General features: G+C 53.4%; 1 protein-coding gene across 2 annotated transcripts; it reads right to left on the bottom strand.

Moving 5' to 3' along the window:
- Positions 1-17,020: 17,020 nt before the first annotated feature.
- LOC127920804 (tuberin-like) lies at positions 17,021-25,624 on the bottom strand. Of its 2 annotated transcripts, none has more exons than XM_052504818.1 (4): positions 25,117-25,624; positions 24,762-24,920; positions 22,443-22,556; positions 17,021-17,146 (listed from the first exon to the last, which is right to left on the bottom strand). In XM_052504818.1, the coding sequence occupies exons 1-4, from the start codon at positions 25,275-25,277 to the stop codon at positions 17,086-17,088; spliced, it is 495 nt and encodes a 164-aa protein (XP_052360778.1). In that variant the 5' UTR covers positions 25,278-25,624; the 3' UTR covers positions 17,021-17,085. The 2 variants fall into 2 exon arrangements, 1 of the variants encoding a protein (XP_052360778.1); XR_008107437.1 differs by having other exon boundaries at positions 17,071-17,146; positions 22,361-22,556.
- Between the last annotated feature and the right edge of the window lie 201 nt (positions 25,625-25,825).

Raw genomic sequence — 25,825 nt, 5'->3', positions numbered from 1 at the left:
GTACCACTCCCCTGTCTGTAGTGTACCACTCCCCTGTCTGTAGTGTACCACTCCCCTGTCTGTAGTGTACCACTCCCCCTGTCTGTAGTGTACCACTCCCCGTCTGTAGTGTACCACTCCCCTGTCTGTAGAGTACTACTCCCTGTCTGTAGTGTACCACTCCCCGTCTGTAGTGTACCACTCCCCCCGTCTGTAGTGTACCACTCCCCCTGTCTGTAGTGTACCACTCCCCCCGTCTGTAGTGTACCACTCCCCTGTCTGTAGTGTACCACTCCCCAGTCTGTAGTGTACCACTCCCCTGTCTGTAGTGTACCACTCCCCTGTCTGTAGTGTACCACTCCCCTGTCTGTAGTGTACCACTCCCCTGTCTGTAGAGTACCACTCCCCCTGTCTGTAGAGTACCACTCCCCCTGTCTGTAGAGTACTACTCCCCCTGTCTGTAGAGTACTACTCCCCCTGTCTGTAGAGTACTACTCCCCCTGTCTGTAGTGTACTAATCCCCTGTCTGTAGAGTACTACTCCCCCTGTCTGTAGAGTACTACTCCCCTGTCTGTAGTGTACTACTCCCCCTGTCTGTAGTGTACTACTCCCCCGTCTGTAGAGTACTACCCCCCTGTCTGTAGAGTACTAATCCCCTGTCTGTAGAGTACTACTCCCCTGTCTGTAGGGTACTACTCCCCCTGTCTGTAGAGTACCACTCCCCCTGTCTGTAGAGTACCACTCCCCCTGTCTGTAGAGTACCACTCCCCCTGTCTGTAGAGTACTACTCCCCCTGTCTGTAGAGTACTACTCCCCGTCTGTAGAGTACTACTCCCCCTGTCTGTAGAGTACTACTGTCTGTACCCCCCTGTCTGTAGAGTACTACTCCCCCTGTCTGTAGAGTACTACTCCCCCCTGTCTGTAGGGTACTACTCCCCTGTCTGTAGAGTACTACTCCCCTGTCTGTAGGGTACTACTCCCCCTGTCTGTAGGGTACCACTCCCTGTCTGTAGTGTACCACTCCCCCTGTCTGTAGTGTACCACTCCCCTGTCTGTAGTGTACCACTCCCCCTGTCTGTAGTGTACCACTCCCCTGTCTGTAGTGTACCACTCCCCCTGTCTGTAGTGTACCACTCCCCTGTCTGTAGAGTACTACTCCCCTGTCTGTAGTGTACCACTCCCCCTGTCTGTAGTGTACCACTCCCCCTGTCTGTAGTGTACCACTCCCCCTGTCTGTAGAGTACTACTCCCCCTGTCTGTAGAGTACTACTCCCCCTGTCTGTAGAGTACTACTCCCCCTGTCTGTAGAGTACTACTCCCCCTGTCTGTAGAGTACTACTCCCCCTGTCTGTAGAGTACTACTCCCCCTGTCTGTAGAGTACCACTCCCCCTGTCTGTAGAGTACCACTCCCCCTGTCTGTAGGGTACTACTCCCCCTGTCTGTAGAGTACTACTCCCCCTGTCTGTAGTGTACCACTCCCCCTGTCTGTAGGGTACTACTCCCCCTGTCTGTAGGGTACTACTCCCCCTGTCTGTAGTGTACTACCCCCTGTAACCCTGTCTGTAGAGTACTACTCCCCTGTCTGTAGTGTACCACTCCCCTGTCTGTAGTGTACCACTCCCCTGTCTGTAGTGTACCACTCCCCTGTCTGTAGTGTACCACTCCCCCTGTCTGTAGTGTACCACTCCCCTGTCTGTAGTGTACTACTCCCTGTCTGTAGTGTACTACTCCCCTGTCTGTAGTGTACTACCCCCTGTCTGTAGGGTACTACTCCCCTGTCTGTAGGGTACTACTCCCCTGTCTGTAGGTGTACCACTCCCCCTGTCTGTGGTGTACTACTCCCCCTGTCTGTAGTGTACCACTCCCCTGTCTGTAGTGTACCACTCCCCCTGTCTGTAGTGTACCACTCCCCCCTGTCTGTAGTGTACCACTCCCCCTGTCTGTAGTGTACCACTCCCCTGTCTGTAGTGTACTACTCCCCCTGTCTGTAGAGTACTACTCCCCCTGTCTGTAGAGTACTACTCCCCTGTCTGTAGAGTACTACTCCTGTAGGGCCACCCCCCTGTCTGTAGAGTACTACTCCTGTCTGTAGTGTACCACTCCCCCTGTCTGTAGAACCACTCCCCCTGTCTGTAGAATACTACTCCCCTGTCTGTAGTGTACCACTCCCCCTGTCTGTAGAGTACCACTCCCCTGTCTGTAGAGTACCACTCCTGTCTGTAGAGTACCACTCCCCTGTCTGTAGAGTACTACTCCCCCTGTCTGTAGTGTACTACTCCCCCTGTCTGTAGTGTACCACTCCCCCTGTCTGTAGAGTACCACTCTCCTGTCTGTAATGTACCACTCCCCTGTCTGTAGGGTACCACTCCCCCTGTCTGTAGTGTACCACTCCCCTGTCTGTAGAAATGTACCACCCCCTGTCTGTAATGTACCACTCCCCCTGTCTGTAGGTGTACCTCCCCTGTCTGTAGGGTACTACTCCCCTGTCTGTAGTGTACCACTCCCCTGTCTGTAGGGTACTACTCCCCCTGTCTGTAGGGTACTACTCCCCTGTCTGTAGTGTACCACTCCCCCTGTCTGTAGTGTACTACTCCCCCCCCTGTCTGTAGTGTACTACTCCCCCTGTCTGTAGTGTACCACTCCCCTGTCTGTAGTGTACTACTCCCCCTGTCTGTAGTGTACCACTCCCCTGTCTGTAGTGTACTACTCCCCTGTCTGTAGTGTACCACTCCCCCTGTCTGTGGTGTACCACTCCCCCTGTCTGTAGTGTACTACTCCCCCTGTCTGTAGTGTACTACTCCCCTGTCTGTAGTGTACTACTCCCCTGTCTGTAGTGTACCACTCCCCACTGTCTGTAGGGTACCACTCCCTGTCTGTAGTGTACCACTCCCCCTGTCTGTAGTGTACCACTCCCCCTGTCTGTAGTGTACCACTCCCCCTGTCTGTAGTGTACCACTCCCTGTCTGTAGAGTACCACTCCCCCTGTCTGTAGTGTACCACTCCCCCTGTCTGTAGTGTACCACTCCCCTGTCTGTAGTGTACACTCCCCTGTCTGTAGTACCACTCCCCCTGTCTGTAGTGTACTACTCCCCCTGTCTGTAGTGTACCACTCCCCCTGTCTGTAGTGTACTACTCCCCCTGTCTGTAGAATACTACTCCCCTGTACTGTCTGTAGTGTACCACTGGTGACCCCTGTCTGTAGTGTACCCCCCTGTCTGTAGTGACTGTCTGTAGTGTACCACTCCCCCTGTCTGTAGTGTACCACTCCCCTGTCTGTGACCACTCCCCTGTCTGTAGGTACTACTCCCCTGTCTGTAGTGTACCACTCCCCCTGTCTGTGACTACAGTCTGTAGGGTACTACTCCCCTGTCTGTAGTGTACTACTCTCCCCTGTCTGTATGTATCACTCCCCTGTCTGTAGTGTACACTCCCCCTGTCTGTAGTGACCACTCCCCCTGTCTGTAGTGTACCACTCCCCTGTCTGTAGTGTGTCCCCTGTCTGTGTGTACCACTCCCCTGTCTGTAGTGTACCACTCCCCCTGTCTGTAGTGTACTACTCCCCCTGTCTGTAGTGTACCACTCCCCCTGTCTGTAGTGTACTACTCCCCTGTCTGTAGTGTACTACTCCCCCTGTCTGTGAGAGGTACCACCCCCTGTCTGTAGTGTACTACTCCCCCTGTCTGTGGTGTACTCTCCCCTGTCTGTAGTGTACCACTCCCCTGTCTGTAGTGTACTACTCCCTGTCTGTAGTGTACCACTCCCCTGTCTGTAGTGTACCACTCCCCTGTCTGTAGTGTACCACTCCCCCTGTCTGTAGGGTACTACTCCCCTGTCTGTAGTGTACTACTCCCCCTGTCTGTAGTGTACTCTCCCCCTGTCTGTAGTGTACTACTCCCCCTGTCTGTAGGGTACTACTCCCCCTGTCTGTAGTCACTAGGTACTGTCTGTAGTGTACTACTCCCCTGTCTGTAGTGTACCACTCCCCCTGTCTGTAAACTTCCCCTGTCTGTAACCACTCCCCCTGTCTGTAGTGTACCACTCCCCTGTCTGTTTGTGTCACCACTCCCCCTGTCTGTAGTGTACCACTCCCCCTGTCTGTGGTGTACTACTCCCCTGTCTGTAGTGTACTACTCCCCTGTCTGTAGAAACTACTCCCCCTGTCTGTGGGTTTGTCCCCCTGTCTGTGGGTACTACTCCCCTGTCTGTAGGAGTACTACTCCCCTGTCTGTAGTGTACCATCCCCTGTCTGTAGTGTACTACTCCCCCTGTCTGTAGTGTACCACTCCCCTGTCTGTAGTGTACCACTCCCCTGTCTGTAGGTACCACTCCCCTGTCTGTAGAGTACTCTCCCCCTGTCTGTAGGTACCACTCCCCTGTCTGTATGTACTACTCCCCTGTCTGTAGGGTACTGTGTCTGTAGTTACTACTCCCCTGTCTGTAGTGTACTACTCCCCCTGTCTGTAGTGTACTCCCCCTGTCTGTAGTGTACATCCCCCTTCTGTAGTGTACCACTCCCTGTCTGTAGGTGTAGGTACTCCCCCTGTCTGTAGTGTACCACTCCCCCTGTCTGTAGTTGTACCCCCTGTCTGTAGAAACTACTCCCCTGTCTGTAGTGTACTACTCCCCCTGTCTGGGGGTACTACTCCCCTGTCTGTAGGGTACAGACCCCCTGTCTGTAGTGTAGAGCCCCTGTCTGTAGTGGCGCCATTCAACACAGCAGAGCCCCCTGTCTGTAGGTACTACTCCCCCTGTCTGTAATACCACTCCCCCTGTCTGTAGTGTACCACTCCCCCTGTCTGTAGGGTACCACTCCCCTGTCTGTAGTGTACCACTCCCCTGTCTGTAGTGTACCAATGTCTGTAGTGTACCACTCCCCCTGTCTGTAGTGTACCACTCCCCTGTCTGTAAAACTCCCCCTGTCTGTAGTGTACCACTCCCCTGTCTGTAGTGTAAACACTCCCTGTCTGTAGTGTTAAAATGTCTGTAAAAAAATGTCTGATAGTGTATAAAATACCAAAATGTCTGTAAATTCCCCTGTCTGTACATATCCCCCTGTCTGTAGTGTACTACTCCCCTGTCTGTAGTGTACTACTCCCCTGTCTGTGGTGTACACTCCCCCTGTCTGTAGGAACAACCAATCCCCCTGTCTGTAGTGTACCACTCCCCCTGTCTGTGAGTGTACCCTCCCCCCTGTCTGTAGTGTACCACTCCCCTGTCTGTAGTGTACTACTCCCCTGTCTGTACCACTCCCCCTGTCTGTAGAACAACTCCCCCTGTCTGTAGTGTACCACTCCCCTGTCTGTCTCCCCCTGTCTGTAGTGTACCACTCCCCCTGTCTGTAGTGTACCACTCCCCCCTGTCTGTAGTGTACCACTCCCCCTGTCTGTAGACATTTGTACCCTCCCCTGTCTGTATACTAGAGTCTGTAGTGTACCACTCCCCTGTCTGTAGTGTACTACTCCCCCTGTCTGTAGAGTACTACTCCCCCTGTCTGTAGAACAACTCCCCCTGTCTGTAGAGTACTACTCCCCTGTAGAGTACTCTCCCCTGTCTGTAGAGTACTACTCCCTGTCTGTAGGGTACCACTCCCCTGTCTGTAGTGTACTTCCACTCCCCTGTCTGTAGTGTACTACTCCCCCTGTCTGTAGAGTACCACTCCCCCTGTCTGTAGTGTACAGTCTGTAGAGGAGTACTACTCCCCCTGTCTGTAGTGTACTACTCCCCTGTCTGTAGTGTACTACTCCCCTGTCTGTAGTGTACCACTCCCCTGTCTGTAGAGTACTACTCCCCTGTCTGTAGTGTACTACTCCCCCCTGTCTGTAGTGTTACTCCCCTGTCTGTAGTGTACCACTCCCCCTGTCTGTAGGTACTTCCCCTGTCTGTAACTACTCCCCTGTCTGTAGTGTACTACTCCCCCTGTCTGTAGTGTACTCCCCTGTCTGTGAGTACTACTCCCCCTGTCTGTAGGGTACTACTCCCCCTGTCTGTAGTGTACTACTCCCCTGTCTGTAGTGTACTCCCCTGTCTGGGTGTACCACTCCCCCTGTCTGTAGTGTACTGCTCCCCTGTCTGTAGAGTAGTCTGTAGAGTACTACTCCCCTGTCTGTAGAGTACTACTCCCCCTGTCTGTCTGTGTAGAGCTGTCCCCTGTCTGTAGGTGGCCTCCCCCCTGTCTGTAGAGTACTACTCCCCCTGTCTGTAGTGGCTACTCCCCCTGTCTGTAGTGTGCTACTCCCCTGTCTGTAGGTACTACTCCCCCCGTCTGTAGAGTACTACTCCCCTGTCTGTAGTGTACTACTCCCCCTGTCTGTAGAATACTACTCCCCCTGTCTGTAGGTACTACTCCCCTGTCTGTGGTGTACTACTCCCCTGTCTGTAGGGTACCACTCCCCTGTCTGTAGGTACCACTCCCCTGTCTGTAGGGTACTACTCCCCTGTCTGTGAGTACTACTCCCCTGTCTGTAGAGTACTGTCCCCCTGTGGTGGTACTCTCCCCTGTCTGTAGGTACTGTCCCCCTGTCTGTAGTGTACTACTCCCCTGTCTGTAGGGTACTTCCCCCTGTCTGTAGTGTACTGGGTCTGTGGAGTACTACTCCCCTGTCTGTGTGTACTACTCCCCCTGTCTGTAGAGTACTACTCCCCTGTCTGTAGGTACTACTCCCCCTGTCTGTAGAGCTACTCCCCTGTCTGTAGTGGTGTCTGTAGAGTACTGTCCCCCTGTCTGTAGAGTACTACTCCCCTGTCTGTAGTGTACTGGGTAGTGTACTGTCTGTAGGTAGTCTGTACTACTCCCCTGTCTGTAGTGTACTACTCCCCCTGTCTGTAGAGTACTACTCCCCTGTCTGTAGAGTACTACTCCCCCTGTCTGTAGGGAGTACTGTCTGTAGGGTACTACTCCCCCTGTCTGTAGGGTACTACTCCCCCTGTCTGTAGTGTACTACTCCCCTGTCTGTAGGGTACTACTCCCCCTGTCTGTAGTGTACTACTCCCCTGTCTGTAGTGTACTACTCCCCTGTCTGTAGGTGGCCCCCTGTCTGTAGGGTACTACTCCCCTGTCTGGGTGTACTACTCCCCTGTCTGTAGTGTACTACCCCTCCCCCTGTCTGTAGTGTACCCTCCCCCTGTCTGTAGGTACTACTCCTGTCTGTAGTGTACCACTCCCCCTGTCTGTAGGGTAGCTACTCCCCTGTCTGTAGTGTACTACTCCCCCTGTCTGTAGTGTACTGGGTGTCTGTAGTGTACTACTCCCCCTGTCTGTAGTGTACTACTCCTGTCTGTAGTGTACTACTCCCCTGTCTGTAGAGCTACTCCCCTGTCTGTAGTGTACTGGTCTGTAGTGTACTACTCCCCTGTCTGTAGTGTACTACTCCCCTGTCTGTAGTGTACTACTCCCCCTGTCTGTCTGTCTGTAGTGTACTACTCCCCTGTCTGTAGTGTACTACTCCCCCTGTCTGTAGTGTACTACTCCCCCTGTCTGTAGAGTACTACTCCCCCTGTCTGTAGTGTACTACTCCCCCTGTCTGTAGTGTACTACTCCCCCTGTCTGTAGTGTACTACTCCCCTGTCTGTAGTGCTACTCCCCTGTCTGTAGTGTACTACTCCCCTGTCTGTAGGTACTCTGTAGTGTACTACCCCCTGTCTGTAGAGTACTACTCCCCCTGTCTGTAGTGTACTACTCCCCCTGTCTGTAGTGTACTGTCTGTAGTGTACTACTCCCCTGTCTGTAGAGTACTACTCCCCTGTCTGTAGTGTACTACTCCCCTGTCTGTAGTGTACTACTCCCCCTGTCTGTCTGTGGTACTACTCCCCCAGTCTGTAGTGTACTACTCCCCTGTCTGTAGTGTACTCCCCCTGTCTGTAGGTACTACTCCCCCTGTCTGTAGTGTACTACTCCCCTGTCTGTAGTGTACTAATCCCCCTGTCTGTAGGTGTACTACTCCCCTGTCTGTAGAGCTGTACTCCCCCTGTCTGGCTGTGGGACTACTCCCCCTGTCTGTGTGGGTACTCCCCCTGTCTGTAGAGTACTACTCCCCCTGTCTGTAGGGTACTACTCCCCCTGTCTGTAGTGTACTACTCCCCCTGTCCGTAGTGTACTACTCCCCTGTCTGTAGTGTACTGTCTCCCCCTGTCTGTAGAGTACTACTCCCCTGTCTGTAGTGTACTACTCCCCCCTGTCTGTAGAGTACTACTCCCCTGTCTGTAGTGTACTACTCCCCTGTCTGGGTGTACTACTCCCCTGTCTGTAGAGTACTACTCCCCCTGTAATCCCCCCTGTCTGTAGGTACTACCCCCTGTCTGTAGTGTACTACTCCCCCTGTCTGTAGTGTACTACTCCCCTGCTGAGTGTTCTAGGGGCAGGGCCTTGGTGAACTTGTCAGGAGCGATGTAGATGGGTTCAGCCGTGGGCATGGCCTCAAACTTCTCCGCCTCTGGCCAATCAGAGGGTAGTCTACGTGTCTGTAGTGACCCCTGTCCCCCTGTCTCTAATACTACCACAGAGTCTACAGCAGGGGGCGACAGAGAGGAGAGGGTTAGAGAGGGGGACGAGGGTCTGCTGAGATACCACAGAGTGTTCTACCAGGGGGCCTTGGTGACAGAGGGGGGACATGGGTTCACAGATACCACAGAGTCTACAGCAGGGGCCAATCAGAGGGGTAGAGGGGGACGAGGGACCCCTCAGACTACCACAGAGTCTACAGCAGGGCGACAGAGAGGAGAGGGTTAGACGAGGGACACACAGATACCACAGAGTCTACAGCAGGGGGCGACAGAGGGGGGGGACGAGGACCACAGATACAAACACAGGGTCTACAGCAGGGGGCGACAGAGAGGAGAGGGGACAGGGACACACAGATACCCACGGCAAACAGAACGCAACAGCATACACAGAAAAACGTCATTAATGAACACAAGTAATAAAACACACACACAGAAACAAAACTCACAGAAAAAAACACAAAACACAAACTAAACTACCTCTGGTTTGCACCCTGATGTTAATTTACAAACTACCACCTGTAGTATACCAGACCACCACTACTGGTCACACACCTCCTAAACACACAGAGATCAAACAGAATCAGAAGCATTAACACATATCGATCAGTGATCAAACAGAATCAGTAACTCAGGCAGACACACACACACACACACACACACACTGCACACACACACACACACACACACATACACACACACCACAACACACACATGGTCACACACACACACACAGCACCTTGCACACACACAACATCACATTGTAACATCATCATTGGTAACATCTATTTGATGATATCTTCAAACACATGTGGTCGGTCCGGTCGGTTCACTTTCTCTACACACACCAGCCCAGACCAGACCTCATCCTCTCAGCCAATGGACATTTAGGATACTGACTCCAACCAATATTACAATGAACACTTAGCACCGTGACACCTCACAAAACATAACATTATTGGGTAACACAAAATGGTGACCAGAATGATATCCCTAACACAAAATGGTGACCAGAATGATATCCCTAACACAAAATGGTGACCAGAATGATATCCCTAACACAAAATGGTGACCAGAATGATATCCCTAACACAAAATGGTGACAGAATGATATCCACAAAATGGTGACAGAATGATATCCCTAACACAAAATCAGAATGGTATCCCTACCAGGTGACCAGAATGGTATCCCTAACACAAAATGGTGACCAGAATGATATCCCTAACACAAAATGGTGACCAGAATGATATCCCTAACACAAAATGGTGACCAGAATGATATCCCTAACACAAAATGGTGACCAGAATGATATCCCTAACACAAAATGGTGACCAGAATGATATCCCTAACACAAAATGGTGACCAGAATGATATCCCTAACACAAAATGGTGACCAGAATGATATCCCTAACACAAAATGGTGACCAGAATGATATCCCTAACACAAAATGGTGACCAGAATGATATCCCTAACACAAAATGGTGACCAGAATGATATCCCTAACACAAAATGGTGACCAGAATGATATCCCTAACACAAAATGGTGACCAGAATGATATCCCTAACACAAAATGGTGACCAGAATGATATCCCCTCAAAATGGCCACCAGAATGAAAACACAAAATGGTGAAGTGTTTGTGTCCTGGATGAGGTCTGTCTTGACTATGTTACATGCATAATAACCTCTATGACCAGATGTCATGATGGGGTGAAGAGTCAGAGGTTAGAGGTAAAAAGAAAAAGGAGACAGGAAGTACATTCCAGGGCCACAGGACAAGGGGTCACATGTTAGAAAGAAAAACATCAAAAGTGTCATTAAATTATCATGAACAAATCCAGTCATAGGATTGGTTCATCTTGTCCACGGGTTGATTAGTCGATTGAAACGATTGGCCCGTGAGTTTGTTTGTGTCATCATCTCTCCCAGTGGTGGCCCGACATGTTAGTGATACGTGATGAAACGGGACGTGGGGGCACACATATGTTGGGGCATAGGAGGCTGGTAAGGGAGGACGCGCTCACAGTAATGGATGGAATAGATGGATGGATGGGTTTGATTTTACCATTCATTCATTCTGTTACTGTTCCGTTACCATGAGCCCATCCTCACATTTAAAGTGCCACCACTGGTTTGGGGGGAGGCTCGTGTTGGGGGCGTGGCCACGCTGCTTGTACCTGCCCAGGAAATGCTCCGTTGGAGCCGAACCGGAACTGGGGACGGGGCGAAGGACAGACCCAGAGAGGAGAGAGAGCCCACTGGACGAGCCAGGGCGCCATTCAACACAGCAGAGCCAATCACAAATTAGCATGACAGGAAATGGAAAATAATAAACCAATTTTTTTTAAAGATGAGGATAAAATGAATTCACAGTTGGAGGGAAAACAGTAGGAATTAAAATATGAAAAAAAAATGAGATAGTGGATAAAATACCAAATGAAATTCTCAATATATAAAATAGGGAACTAGTAACAAAATATATGTGACACACACGACAGACAATGATGGAACAAGCAATGTGTGTGTGATCTGTTTGTGAGAGAAACAGCACCATTTCATCTTACCAAACCGGAACAAGAAACAATGTTTGTTCACAAGGATCAACCTGAACAAGGTGCATCTATGATTAGATCTACAAATCACCCAGCTACTAAATGAACGGACATTTGACTGATCCTGATGATATAGAGATTAGTGAATCTGTGGAGCATCTAAGCTCAGACTGGCCCTCATGAACAAGTAGAGAGCAGAGAGAGTAGAGCAGAGAGAGAGAGCAGAGAGAGGAGAGCGACCAAAGAAAGGAGAGCAGAGAGAGAGGAGAACAGAGAGAGAGGAGAGAGGAGAGAGAGAGAGAGAGAGAGAGAGAGCAGAGAGCAGAGAGAGACTGGAGAGAGCATTCATGTTCAGAGTACAGAGGAGTTCAGACTGGTGAGGAGGTTCATTCATGTTGGGTGGTGGCATTGGGTGGTGGCTGGGAGCTGTACAGCAGGAGTTCCTTCTCAACAACCTGGTGGTGACTGTACCAGTGAGCTGTACTGGGTGGTGGCTGGGGAGCTGTACTGGGTGGTGGCTGGGGGAGCTGTACTGGGTGGTGGCTGGGAGCTGTACTGGGTGGTGGCTGGGGAGCTGTACTGGGTGGTGGGGGAGCTGTACTGGGAGCTGTACTGGGTGGTGGCTGGGGAGCTGTACTGGGTGGTGGCTGGGGAGCTGGGGAGCTGTACTGGGTGGTGGCTGGGGTGGTGAGGGTGGTGGCTGGGGAGCTGTACTGGGTGGTGGCTGGGGAGGGGAGCTGTACCTGGGAGGGTGGTGGCTGGGGAGCTGTACTGGTGGTGACTGGGGAGGGTGGTGGCTGGGGAGCTGTACTGGGTGGTGGCTGGGGAGCTGTACTGGGGAGCTGCACTGGGTGGTGGCTGGGGAGCTGTACTGGGTGGTGGCTGGGGAGCTGTACTGGGTGGTGGCTGGGGAGCTGTACTGAGTGGTGACTGGGGAGCTGTACTGGGTGGTGACTGGGGAGCTGTACTGGGTGGTGACTGGGGAGCTGTACTGGGTGGTGACTGGGGAGCTGTACTGGGTGGTGGCTGGGGAGCTGTACTGGGTGGTGACTGGGGAGCTGTACTGGGTGGTGACTGGGGAGCTGCACTGACTGGGGAGCTGCACTGGTGGTGACTGGGGAGCTGTACTGGGTGGTGGCTGGGGAGCTGTACTGGGTGGTGGCTGGGGAGCTGTACTGGGGAGCTGTACTGGTGGTGACTGGGGAGCTGGGGGAGCTGTACTGGGTGGTGACTGGGGAGCTGTACTGGGGAGCTGTACTGTGGTGACTGGGGAGCTGTACTGGTGGTGACTGGGGAGCTGTACTGGGGTGTACTGGGGGCTGTACTGTACTGGGGAGCTGTACTGGTGGTGACTGGGGAGCTGTACTGGGGGTGCTGGTGAGCTGGGGTGGTGGCTGGGGAGCTGTACTGAGTGGTGGGGAGCTGGGTGGTGACTGCTGTACTGGGGTGAGCTGTACTGGGTGGTGGCTGGGGAGCTGTACTGGGTGGTGGCTGGGGAGCTGTACTGGGTGGTGGCTGGGGAGCTGGGGAGCTGTACTGGGTGGTGGCTGGGGAGCTGTACTGGGGAGCTGTACTGGGTGGTGACTGGGGCTGTAGCTGTACTGGGTGGTGGCTGGGGAGCTGTACTGGGTGGTGACTGGGGAGCTGTACTGGTGGTGGCTGGGGAGCTGTACTGTGTACTGGGTGGTGACTGGGGAGCTGTACTGGGTGGTGACTGGGGAGCTGTACTGGGGGTGGTGGGGGCTGTACTGGGGGTGGCTGGGGAGCTGTACTGGGTGGTGGCTGGGGAGCTGTACTGGGGAGCTGTACTGGGTGGTGGCTGGGGAGCTGTACTGGGTGGTGGCTGGGGAGCTGTACTGGGTGGTGGCTGGGGAGCTGTACTGGGTGGTGGCTGGGGAGCTGTACTGGGGAGCTGTACTGGGTGGTGGCTGGGGAGCTGTACTGGGTGGTGGCTGGGGAGCTGTACTGGGTGGTGGCTGGGGAGCTGTACTGGGTGGTGGCTGGGGAGCTGTACTGGGTGGTGGCTGGGGAGCTGTACTGGGTGGTGGCTGGGGAGCTGTACTGGGTGGTGGCTGGGGAGCTGTACTGGGGAGCTGTACTGGGTGGTGGCTGGGGAGCTGTGGTGGCTGGGAGCTGGGGGCTGGGGAGCTGTACTGGGTGGTGGCTGGGGAGCTGTACTGGGTGGTGGCTGGGGAGCTGTACTGGGTGGTGGCTGGGGAGCTGTACTGGGGGTGGTGGCTGGGGGAGCTGGTGACTGGGGAGCTGTACTGGGTGGTGGCTGGGGAGCTGTACTGGGTGGTGGCTGGGGAGCTGTACTGGGGAGCTGTACTGTGGTGGCTGGGGAGCTGTACTGGGTGGTGGCTGGGGAGCTGTACTGGGGAGCTGTACTGGGTGGTGGCTGGGGAGCTGTACTGGGGAGCTGTACTGGGTGGTGGCTGGGGAGCTGTACTGGGTGGTGGCTGGGGAGCTGTACTGGGGAGCTGGTGGTGGGGAGCTGTACTAGGTGGTTACTGGGGAGCTGCTGGGAGCTGGGGTGGTGGCTACTGTACTGGGTGGTGGCTGCGGAGCTGTCCTGGGTGGTGGCTGGGGAGCTGTACTGGGGGAGCTGTACTGGGTGTTGGCTGGGGAGCTGTACTGGGTGTTGGCTGGGGAGCTGTACTGGGTGTTGGCTGGGGAGCTGTACTGGGTGGTGGCTGGGGAGCTGTACTGGGGCTGTACTGGGTGGTGGCTGGGAGCTGTACTGGGTGGTGACTGGGGAGCTGTACTGGGGAGCTGTACTGGGGAGCTGTACTGGGTGGTGGCTGGGGGCTGTACTGGGGAGCTGTACTGGGTGGTGGCTGGGGAGCTGTACTGGGTGGTGGCTGGGGAGCTGTACTGGGTGGTGGCTGGGGGCTGTACTGGGGAGCTGTACTGGGTGGTGACTGGGGAGCTGTACTGGGTGGTGACTGGGGAGCTGTACTGGGTGGTGGCTGGGGAGCTGTACTGGGTGGTGGCTGGGGAGCTGTACTGGGTGGTGGCTGGGGGTGGCTGGGAGCTGTACTGGGTGGGGTGACTGGGGAGCTGTACTGGGTGTTGGCTGGGGAGCTGTACTGGGTGGTGGCTGGGGAGCTGTACTGGGTGGTGGCTGGGGAGCTGTACTGGGTGGTGGCTGGGGAGCTGTACTGGGGAGCTGTACTGGGTGGTGGCTGGGGAGCTGTACTGGGTGGTGGCTGGGGAGCTGTACTGGGGAGCTGTACTGGGTGGTGGCTGGGGAGCTGTACTGGGTGGTGACTGGGGAGCTGTACTGGGGAGCTGTACTGGGTGGTGACTGGGGAGCTGTACTGGGTGGTGACTGGGGAGCTGTACTGGGTGATGACTGGGGAGCTGTACTGGGGAGCTGTACTGGGGGCTGTACTGGGGAGCTGTACTGGGTGGTGACTGGGGAGCTGCTTGTCCCTCCCACCAACACACACTGTCCCGTCCCACCAACACACACACACTGTCCCCTCCCCACCAACCCACACTCCCCACCAACACACACTGTCCCCCTCCCACACTGTCCCCTCCCATCCCACCAACACACACACTGTCCCCTCCCACCAACACACACTGTCCCCTCCCACACACAACACACTGTCCCCTCCCACCAACCCTCCCACAACACACACACTGTCCCCTCCACCACCAACACACACTGTCCCCTCCCCACCAACCAACACACACACACACTGTCCCCTCCCACACAACCCCTCCCACAACACACTGTCCCCTCCCATCAACACACACTGTCCCCTCCCATCAACACACTGTCCCCTCCCACCAACAACACCACACACACTGTCCCCTCCCATCAACACACACACTGTCCCCTCCCCACCAACACACTGTCCCCTCCCACCACCAACACACACTGTCCCTCCCACCAACACCTCCCACCAACACACACACTGTCCCCTCCCACCAACACACACTGTCCCCTCCCACCAACACACACTGTCCCCTCCCACCAACAACACACACACACTGTCCCCTCCATCCACACACTCCCCTCCACCAACACACACTGTCCCCTCCACCAACACACACTCCCCCTCCCATCAACACACACTGTCCCCTCCCACCAACACACACACTGTCCCCTCCCACCAACACACACTGTCCCCTCCCACCCCTCCCCACCAACACACACTGTCCCCACACTCCCATCAACACACACTTATAATATCCAACACACCACTGTCCCCTCCCTCACACCACTGTCCCTTGTCCCCTCTCCCTCTCCCTCCCTCACCACTGTGTTAGAGCGCTGAATGAGTCCAGGCTTGCCCCTTGGATGGGTCCAGGGGGTTAAGGGCCCCTCCCACGGGAGTCGGGGGTCAGGGGTGGCTGTGCCCCTGGTCGGGGGCGCTGGCAGTCTGTCCCCTCCAGTCCCCTCCCACCAACACACACATGGGGGCTCCTTGTCCCCTCCCACCAACACACACACTGTCCTCCCACCCACTCCATGGCCATGAGGACAGAGGACAGCTCCTGGAGAGGCATGTTACCCAGCCTCAGAGGAGAAGGGACTGGGAGGGTGACCCCTCTCCAGACACATCAACCAGCTGGTGTTACCTGGACCGAGAGAAGTCCCCTCCCAATTACCCACCTGAGTCCACTGACGCCCCGGACCCCTGGGTCAATCTAAGTCACATCACAAAAATCACCATCAAAATCAGTCAGTTTAAGTGAAAATCGGTCTAATCACATAAACAGGGTCCAAATAGCTAAATGATCCACAGTATGACATCATAAAACCATTCCATATGACCCCTCCATCCCAACCTGTCAGCTTAGCACCCCCACACCTCCAATGAATTAGACTTTTAGGGAATGAACCAATTAACCAAAGGGGTGTGTCACTGAGTGGATTGAGTCACCGATGTGATCTTCCCTGTCTGGGGTTGGCGCCCACCCTTGGGTTGTGCCGTGGCGGAGATCTTTGTGGGCTATACTTCAGCCTTGTCTCAGGATGGAAAGTTGTCCCCTCCCATCAGTGGTTGTCCCCTCCCATCCAACACACTGTCCCCTCCCAAGATATCCCCTCTAGTGGTGTGGGGGCTGTGCTTGGCAAAGTGGGTGGGGTCCTGGATATCCTTCCTGCTGGTACCTGGACGGAAAGCAATTACCCACCTGTCCGGGGTTATCATTGGATGGGGCCAAATAGCTAAATGATCCACAGTATGACTCCTGACCCCCCCACCTCCTGTCTCAGCCTCCAGTATTTATGCAGCAGTAGTTTATGTGTTGGGGGCTAGGGTCAGTCTGTTATATCTGGAGTACTTCTCCTGTCCTATCCGCAGTGTCCTGTGTGAATTTAATTTTCTTTCTTTCTCTCAGAGGACCTGAGCCTTAGGACCATGCGTCAGGACTACCTGGCCTGACGACTCCCTTGCTGTCCCCAGTCCACCTGGCCGTGCTGACCTTGCACCCTGCGACAACCACTGTGATTACTATTATTCACCATGCTGGTCATTTATGAACATTTGAACATCTTGGCCATGTTCTGTTATAATCTCCACCCGCACAGCCAGAGAGGACTGGCCACCCCTCATAGCCTGGTTCCTCTCTAGGTTTCTTCCCCCTCGGTTTTGGCCTTTCTAGGGAGTTTTTCCTAGCCGCCGTGCTTCTACCAGCTGATGTAAGAAGGGCTTTATAAATACATTTGATGTGATTTGAATTAGTCAGGTCAGAGGAGGAAGAGAGATAGAGAAGAGAAAATAATTTTAAATGTTCTGTATCTTCCGTGTGTAAACAGATGAAGAGGAAGTTATTCAACAGGTGTGTGTGTGTGTGTGTGTGTGTGTGTGTGTGTGTGTGTGTGTGTGTGTGTGTGTGTGTGTGCGTGTACCTGAGGGTCTGCGTATGAAGATCTCGGCCCATCCCTGGGTCAGAACGGGCAGGAACTCTGCCAGGCTGGGCTTGTCTTTGAGGGGGTCCTTAGGGGGCACAGGGGAAGGAGAGGGGGCTCCAGGCCATCCAGACAGGGGCCGGAGGAGGAGGAGGGGGAGAGAGGGGGACACCACACAGCTCTCCCCTCAGAGGGTGAGACCAGGGGGCTGAGGCTCTGGGCTGGACCTGCACGGAGGGCATGGCCACCTGAGGGGGACGAGAGAAGGAGGAATTAGTGACATATCACCATCCCTACCTTACATGGAACGAAGGAGAGATAGAAACACCCCTTCAGATTAGTGGATTCAGCTATTTCAGCCACACCCGCTGCTCCCAGAACATTATTCCTCACAGCCATGCAATCTCCATAGACAAACATTGGCAGTAGAATGGCCTTACTGAAAAGCTTAGTGACTTACGTGGCACCAACATAGGATGCCACCTTTCCAACGAGTCAGTTCGTCAAATTTCTGCCCTGTAGAGCTGCCCCGGTCAACTGTAAGTGCGGTTATTGTGAAGTGAAAACGTCTAGGAGCAACAACGGCTCAGCGAAGTGGTAGGCCACACAAGCTTAAAGAACGGGACCGAGTGCTGTCCTCAGATGCAACACTCATTTCTGAGTTCCAAACTGCCTCTGGAAGCAAACTCAGCACAAGAACTGTTCGTTGGGAGCTTCATGAAATGGTTTTCCATGGCCGAGCAGCCGCACACAAGTCTAAGATCTCTACTCTGGAGCGAGCGGTCGCATTCGCACTTTCGCTCCGCAGGTTGTATAACTTTTTTACTTTTTCATTACATTTCATTATAGTACAACGGTTGATTTGTCTAATCTAGTACTTTTTCTAGCTATTACACAGCCGCCCTTGTATCAGAGATAATTGCATACTATCGTATTTCGTCAGCCTAACGTAGCCTTCACTGCTATCTGCCCAGGAGCTAGCAAACGCGCATAACGCCCACAGATTAGCATCACTGTAAAAGTGCTATTCACTCAACTGAACGACTTGATTAGTTTAGTGTTAGCTAGCTACATAGCTGTCTTTGTTTCAAGATAATTGTGTAGTTTAGAGTGTAGTCTTGGAGTGATTATCTTAATTCACTGAGGTTCGCTAGCCAGCTATTTGTCGTCCTTAACGTAGGAGACTCTGCTAGCGCCAACAGCTAACAGCTAACAGCTACCAACGTCACCACGTCTACTGAATCGAATTCAACAACCCGGTCAGGTAGTATCACATTTCATTTCATTTTCATTACAGTACAACGGTTTGATTTGTTTCTGATCGTAGCTAGCTACATAGCTAGCTACTTAGCCGTCTTTACTTCAAAGATACTGTGTAGTCTAGAGCGATTTCAGGTTAGCTAGCCAGCTATTGTCGTTCTTAACGCAACGTAACGTAAACAACACTGCTAGCTAGCCAGCTAGCCCCGAATAGTAGCACTGTAGAAACTATTACACTCAACGGAACGAATTGGATTAGTGTAGTGTCAACACCCAGCTACTGCCAGCCTACTTCAGCAGTACTGTATCATTTTAATCATTTTAGTCAATAAGATTCTTGCTACGTAAGCAACTTTCTGAACATTCGAGTGTAGTCCACTTGTCATTCAATCTCCTTGCATTAGTCCACTTCTGTAGCCTGTCAACTATGTGTCTGTCTATCCCTGTTCTCTCCTCTCTGCACAGACCATACAAACGCTCCACACCGCGTGGCCGACCACCTAATCTGGTGGTCCCAGCGCGCCCACGACCCACGTGGAGTTCCAGGTCTCCGGTAGCCTCTGGAACTGCCGATCTGCGGCCAACAAGGCAGAGTTCATCTCAGCCTATGCCTCCCTCCAGTCCCTCGACTTCTTGGCACTGACGGAAACATGGATCACCACAGATAACACTGCTACTCCTACTGCTCTCCCTCGTCCGCCCACGTGTTCTCGCACACCCCGAGAGCTTCTGGTCAGCGGGGTGGGTGGCACCGGGATCCTCATCTCTCCCAAGTGGTCAATCTCTCTTTCTCCCCTTACCCATCTGTCTATCGCCTCCTTTGAATTCCATGCTGTCACAGTTACCAGCCCTTTCAAGCTTAACATCCTTATCATTTATCGCCCTCCAGGTTCCCTCGGAGAGTTCATCAATGAGCTTGATGCCTTGATAAGCTCCTTTCCTGAGGACGGCTCACCTCTCACAGTTCTGGGCGACTTTAACCTCCCCCACGTCTACCTTTGACTCATTCCTCTGCCTCCTTCTTTCCACTCCTCTCCTCTTTTGACCTCACCCTCTCACCTTCCCCCCTACTCACAAGGCAGGCAATACGTCTCGACCTCATCTTTACTAGATGCTGTTCTTCCACTAACCTCATTGCAACTCCCCTCAAGTCTCCGACCACTACCTTGTATCCTTTTCCCTCTCGCTCTCATCCAACACTTCCACACTGCCCCTACTCGGATGGTATCGCGCCTGGTCCCAACCTTCAGCTCTCTCTCCCCCGCTACTCTCTCCTCTTCCATCCTATCATCTCTTCCCTCTGCTCAAACCTTCTCCAACCTATCTCCTGATTCTGCCTCCTCAACCCTCCTCTCCTCCCTTTCTGCATCCTTTGACTCTCTATGTCCCCCTATCCTCCAGGCCGGCTCAGTCCTCCCTCCCGCTCCGTGGCTCGACGACTCATTGCGAGCTCACAGAACAGGGCTCCGGGCAGCCGAGGCGGAAATGGAGGAAAATCTCGCCTCCCTGCGGACCTGGCATCCTTTCGCTCCCTCCCTACATTTTCCTCCTCTGTCTCTGCTGCTAAAGCCACTTTCTACCACTCTAAATTCCAAGCATCTGCCTCTAACCCTAGGAAGCTCTTTGCCACCTTCTCCTCCCTCCTGAATCCTCCCCCCCCTCCCCCCTCCTCCCTCTCTGCAGATGACTTCGTCAACCATTTTGAAAAGAAGGTCGACGACATCCGATCCTCGTTTGCTAAGTCAAACGACACAGCTGGTTCTGCTCACACTGCCCTACCCTGTGCTCTGACCTCTTTCTCTCTCTCCAGATGAAATCTTGCGTCTTGTGACGGCCGGCCGCCCAACAACCTGCCCGCTTGACCCTATCCCTCCTCTCTTCTCCAGACCATTTCGGAGACCTTCTCCCTTACCTCACCTCGCTCATCAACTCATCCCTGACCGCTGGCTACGTCCTTCAGTCTTCAAGAGAGCGAGTTGCACCCCTTCTGAAAAAACCTACACTTGATCCCTCCGATGTCAACAACTACAGACCAGTATCCCTTCTTTCTTTTCTCTCCAAAACTCTTGAACGTGCCGTCCTTGGCCAGCTCTCCCGCTATCTCTCTCAGAATGACCTTCTTGATCCAAATCAGTCAGGTTTCAAGACTAGTCATTCAACTGAGACTGCTCTTCTCTGTATCACGGAGGCGCTCCGCACCGCTAAAGCTAACTCTCCTCTGCTCTCATCCTTCTAGACCTATTGGCTGCCTTCGATACTGTGAACCATCAGATCCTCCTCTCCACCCTCTCCGAGTTGGGCATCTCCGGAGCGGCCACGCTTGATTGCGTCCTACCTGACAGGTCGCTCCTACCAGGTGGCGTGGCGAGAATCTGTCTCCTCACCACGCGCTCTCACCACTGGTGTCCCCCAGGGCTCTGTTCTAGGTCCTCTCCTATTCTCGCTATACACCAAGTCACTTGGCTCTGTCATAACCTCATGGTCTCTCCTATCATTGCTATGCAGACGACACACAATTAATCTTCTCCTTTCCCCCTTCTGATGACCAGGTGGCGAATCGCACCTCTGCATGTCTGGCAGACATATCAGTGTGGATGACGGATCACCACCTCAAGCTGAACCTCGGCAAGACGGAGCTGCTCTTCCTCCCGGGAAGGACTGCCCATTCCATGATCTCGCCATCACGGTTGACAACTCCATTGTGTCCTCCTCCCAGAGCGCTAAGAACCTTGGCGTGATCCTGGACAACACCCTGTCGTTCTCAACTAACATCAAGGCGGTGGCCCGTTCCTGTAGGTTCATGCTCTACAACATCCTCAGAGTACGACCCTGCCTCACACAGGAAGCGGGCGCAGGTCCTAATCCAGGCACTTGTCATCTCCCGTCTGGATTACTGCAACTCGCTGTTGGCTGGGCTCCCTGCCTGTGCCATTAAACCCTACAACTCATCCAGAACGCCGCAGCCCGTCTGGTGTTCAACCTTCCCAAGTTCTCTCCACGTCACCCCGCTCCTCCGCTCTCTCCACTGGCTTCCAGTTGAAGCTCGCATCCGCTACAAGACCATGGTGCTTGCCTGCGGGGACTGTGAGAGGGAGGCAGCCTCAGTACCTCAGGCTCTGATCAGGCCCTACACCCAAACAAGGGCACTGCGTTCATCCACCTCTGGCCTGCTCGCCTCCCTACCACTGAGGAAGTACAGTTCCCCGCTCAGCCCAGTCAAAACTGTTCGCTGCTCTGGCCCCCAATGGTGGAACAAACTCCCTCACGACGCCAGGACATGAGTCAATCACCACCTTCCGGAGACACCTGAAACCCCACCTCTTTAAGGAATACCTAGGATAGGATAAGTAATCCTTCTCCACCCCCCTTTTAAGATTTAGATGCACTATTGTAAAGTGACTGTACCACTGGATGTCATAAAGGTGAATGCACCAATTTGTAAGTCGCTCTGGATAAGAGCGTCTGCTAAATGACTTAAATGTATGTAAATGTATGGATCGTACTCTGATGACAGTAGAGAGAGAGAAGGATAGAGAGAAGGAAGGATAGAGAGAGAGAGAGAGTTCCTCCTCTTCCTACCTGACATGGATTGTACTCTGATGACAGTAGAGAGAGAGGATAGAGAGAGAAGGATAGAGAGTGAGAGAGAGAGAGTTCCTCCTCTTCCTACCTGACATGGATTGTACTCTGATGACAGTAGAGAGAGAGAAGGATAGAGAGAGAAGGATAGAGAGTGAGAGAGAGAGAGAGTTCCTCCTCTTCCTACCTGACATGGATTGTACTCTGATGACAGTAGAGAGAGAGAAGGATAGAGAGAGAAGGATAGAGAGAGTTCCTCCTCTTCCTACCTGACATGGATCGTACTCTGATGACAGTAGAGAGAGAGAAGGATAGAGAGAGAGAGGATAGAGAGTGAGAGACAGAGAGAGTTCCTCCTCTTCCTACCTGACATGGATCGTACTCTGATGACAGTAGAGAGAGAGAAGGATAGAGAGAGGATAGAGAGTTCCTCCTCTTCCTACCTGACATGGATCGTACTCTGATGACAGTAGAGAGAGAGAAGGATAGAGAGTGAGAGACAGAGAGAGTTCCTCCTCTTCCTACCTGACATGGATCGTACTCTGATGACAGTAGAGAGAGAGAAGGATAGAGAGAGAGAAGGATAGAGAGTGAGAGACAGAGAGAGTTCCTCCTCTTCCTACCTGACATGGATCGTACTCTGATGACAGTAGAGAGAGAGAAGGATAGAGAGTGAGAGAGAGAGAGAGTTCCTCCTCTTCCTACCTGACATGGATCGTACTCTGATGCGTGAGGCTCTGTTGAGCTGTTGACTGGACTGGGACTCCAGTTTGGCCGGGAGCCTCTTTGGTCTGACGGGTGTGAAGGGAGGGGTCTGACCTACAGGGGGCAGGAGAGAGACCGGATATTACTGACAGTGTGTGTGTTACCGTGTGTGTGTGTGTGTGTGTGTGTATATATATAGGTTACCGTGTGTGTGTGTGTGTGTGTGTGTATAGGTTACCGTGTGTGTGTGGGTTACCGTGTGTGTGTGTGTGTGTGTGTGTGTGTGTGTGTGTGTTACCGTGTGTTACCGTGTGTTTACCGTGTGTGTGTACCGTGTGTGTGTGTGTGTGTGTGTGTGTGTGTGTGTGTGTGTGTGTGTGTGTGTGTGTGTGTGTGTGTGTGTGTGTGTGCGGGTTACGTGTGTGTGTGTGGGTTACCGTGTGTGTGTGTGGGTTACCGTGTGTGGTTACCGAGACCGGATATTACTGACAGTGTGTGTTTACCGTGTGTGTATATATGGGTTACTGTGTGTGTGTGTGTGTGTGTGTGTGTGTGTGTGTGTGTGTGTGTGTGTGGTTTATGGGTTACCGTGTGTGTGTGTGTGTGTGTGTGTGTGTATGGGTTACTGTGTGTGTGTGTGTGTGGTTACCTGGTCATCTCCCCCCTCCTCCCAGCCTCTCAGCCATGTCCATCCCCAGTGGGGCCTGGCTCCTGTGTGTGTGTGTGTGTGTGTGTGTGTGTGTGTGTGTGTGTGTGTGTGTGTGTGTGTGTGTTGTTTGCCTGGTCATCTCTCCCCCTCCTCCCAGCCTCTCAGCCATGTCCATCCCCAGTCCCAGCTCCTGTGTGTGTGTGTATGGGTTACTGTGTGTGTGTGTGTGGTTAGGTCATCTCTCCCCCCCCTCCCCCAGCCTGTGTCCATCCCCTGTGGGTGTGTGTGTGTGTGTGTGTGTGTTTACCTGGTCATCTCTCCCTCCTCCCAGCCTCTCAGTGTCCATCCCCAGTGTGGCTCCTGTGTGTGTGTGTGTGTGTGTGTGTGTGTGTGTGTGTGTGTGTGTGTGTGTGTGTGTGTGTGTGTGTGTGTGTGTGTGTGTGTGTGTGTGTGGTTACCTGGTCATCTCTCCCCCTCCCCAGCCTCTCAGCCATGTCCATCCCCAGTAGGGCTCCTGTGTGTGTGTGTGTGTGTGTGTGTGTGTGTGTGTGTGTGTGTGTGTGTGTGTGTGTGTGTGTGTGTGACCGTGTGTGTGTGTGTGTGTGTGTGTGTGTGTGTATGTGGTTACCGTGTGTGTATATATGGGTTACTGTGTGTGTGTGTGTGTGTGTGTGTGTGTGTGTGTGTGTGTGTGTGTGTGTGTGTGTGTATGGGTTGTGTGTGTGTGTGTGTGTGTGTGGTTACCTGGTCATCTCTCCCCCTCCTCCCAGCCTTCTCAGCCATGTCCATCCCCAGTGGGGCCTGGCTCCTGTGTGTGTGTGTGTGTGTGTGTGTGTGTGTGTGTGTGTGTGTGTGTGTGTGTGTGTGTGTGGTTACCTGGTCATCTCTCCCCTCCTCCCAGATACTCAGCCATGTCCATCCCCAGTGTGTGTGTGTGTGTGTGTGTGTGTGTGTGTGTGTGTGTGTGTGTGTGTGTGTGTGGTTACCTGGTCATCTCTCCCCCTCCTCCCAGCCTCTCAGCCATGTCCATCCCCAGTGTGGCTCCTGTGTGTGTGTGTGTGTGTGTGTGTGTGTGTGTGTGTGTGTTTACCTGGTCATCTCTCCCCCCTCCTCCCAGCCTCTCAGCCATGTCCATCCCCAGTAGGGCCTGGCTCCTGTGTGTGTGTGTGTGTGTGTGTGTGTTACCTGTGTCTCAGTGTCCATCCCCAGTGTGTGTGTGTGTGTGTGTGTGTGTGTGTGTGGTGTGTGTGTGTGTGTGTGTGTGTGGTTACCTGGTCATCTCCCCCTCCTCCCAGCCTCTCAGCCATGTCCATCCCCAGTAGGGCCTGGCTCCTGTGTGTGTGTGTGTGTGTGTGTGTGTGTGGTCATCTCTCCCCCTCCTCCCAGCCTCTCAGCCATGTCCATCCCCAGTGTGTCCTGTGTGTGTGTGTGTGTGTGTGTGTGTGGTTACCTGGTCATCTCTCCCCTCCTCCCAGCCTCTCAGCCATGTCCATCCCCAGTAGGGCCTGGCTCCTGTGTGTGTGTGTGCGTGTGTGTGTGTGTGTGTGTGTGTGTGTGTGTTACCTGGTCATCTCTCCCCCTCCTCCCAGCCTCTCAGCCATGTCCATCCCCAGTAGGGCCTGGCTCCTGTGTGTGTGTGTGTGTGTGTGTGTGTGTGTGTGTGTGGTTACCTGGTCATCTCTCCCCCTCCTCCCAGCCTCTCAGCCATGTCCATCCCCAGTAGGGCCTGGCTCCTGACCCCACCGCTGGTCGTTATGGTGATCAGCTTGTTACCCACCAGCCAGGTCATACTGCGACCCCCCGCAAGAAGGAACTCTGCTATAGGAGACCTGGCAAAGGTTAAGGGTCAGGGGTCAAGTCAAGGTCACTTCGTTCCGAGGGCTTATGGCAGTTGATAATCATAGAAGACCTCGTGTCCTTTACCCCCGTTGTGATTGGGTGAATAATGAAGACTAGAGTGAAGACCCACGAGGTCACTAATAAAGGCAGAAATATCCCGTGGTCAACCCCCCCGTCCGTGCGTACCTCTTGGGCAGCGCTGAGAAGTTGGAGAAGACGTATCGAGCCATCATGTCCAGACAGGTCTCCGTTAACTCCAGGTGGACCGTCTTTAACCCATCGTCTGCCTGGCTCACGGTGTTCTCGTCAGAAGAACCCAGACTACACGTGGTGCTGGAGGTGTGCATCCTACAGCCAGGGGGTGTCAGAGAGGGTGTCAGATAAGGGTGTCAGAGAGGGTGACAGAGAGGGTGTCAGATAAGGGTGTCAGAGAGGGGTGCCAGATAAGAGTGTCAGAGAGACAGGGGAGACACACACACCAGTGGAGGCTGCTGAGGGGAGGACGGCTCATAATGACGGCTGGAACGGAGTGAATGGAATCAAAACACCTTCTAAATATAAATAACCTCTGATATCATTACAACTACACACACACCATTGCATTCTCCCATTACAACTACACACACACACAGCATTGCATTCTCCCATTACAACTACACACACAGCATTGCATTCTCCCATTACAACTACACACACACACTCATTACACACACACACACAGCATTGCATTCTCCCATTACAACTACACACACACACCATTGCATTCTCCCATTACAACTACAATATTATGAGCCGTCATTCTCCCATTACAACTACACACACACCATTGCATTCTCACACACACACACACACACACACACACACACATTGCATTCTCCCATTACAACTACTCCCT

The sequence above is a fragment of the Oncorhynchus keta genome, unplaced genomic scaffold (genome assembly GCF_023373465.1).
Source record: "Oncorhynchus keta strain PuntledgeMale-10-30-2019 unplaced genomic scaffold, Oket_V2 Un_contig_20633_pilon_pilon, whole genome shotgun sequence".
In the NCBI taxonomy this organism is placed as follows: domain Eukaryota; kingdom Metazoa; phylum Chordata; class Actinopteri; order Salmoniformes; family Salmonidae; genus Oncorhynchus; species Oncorhynchus keta.
The sequence above is the reverse complement of the archived record's forward strand: the minus strand, read 5'-3'. Positions and strand labels throughout refer to the sequence as shown.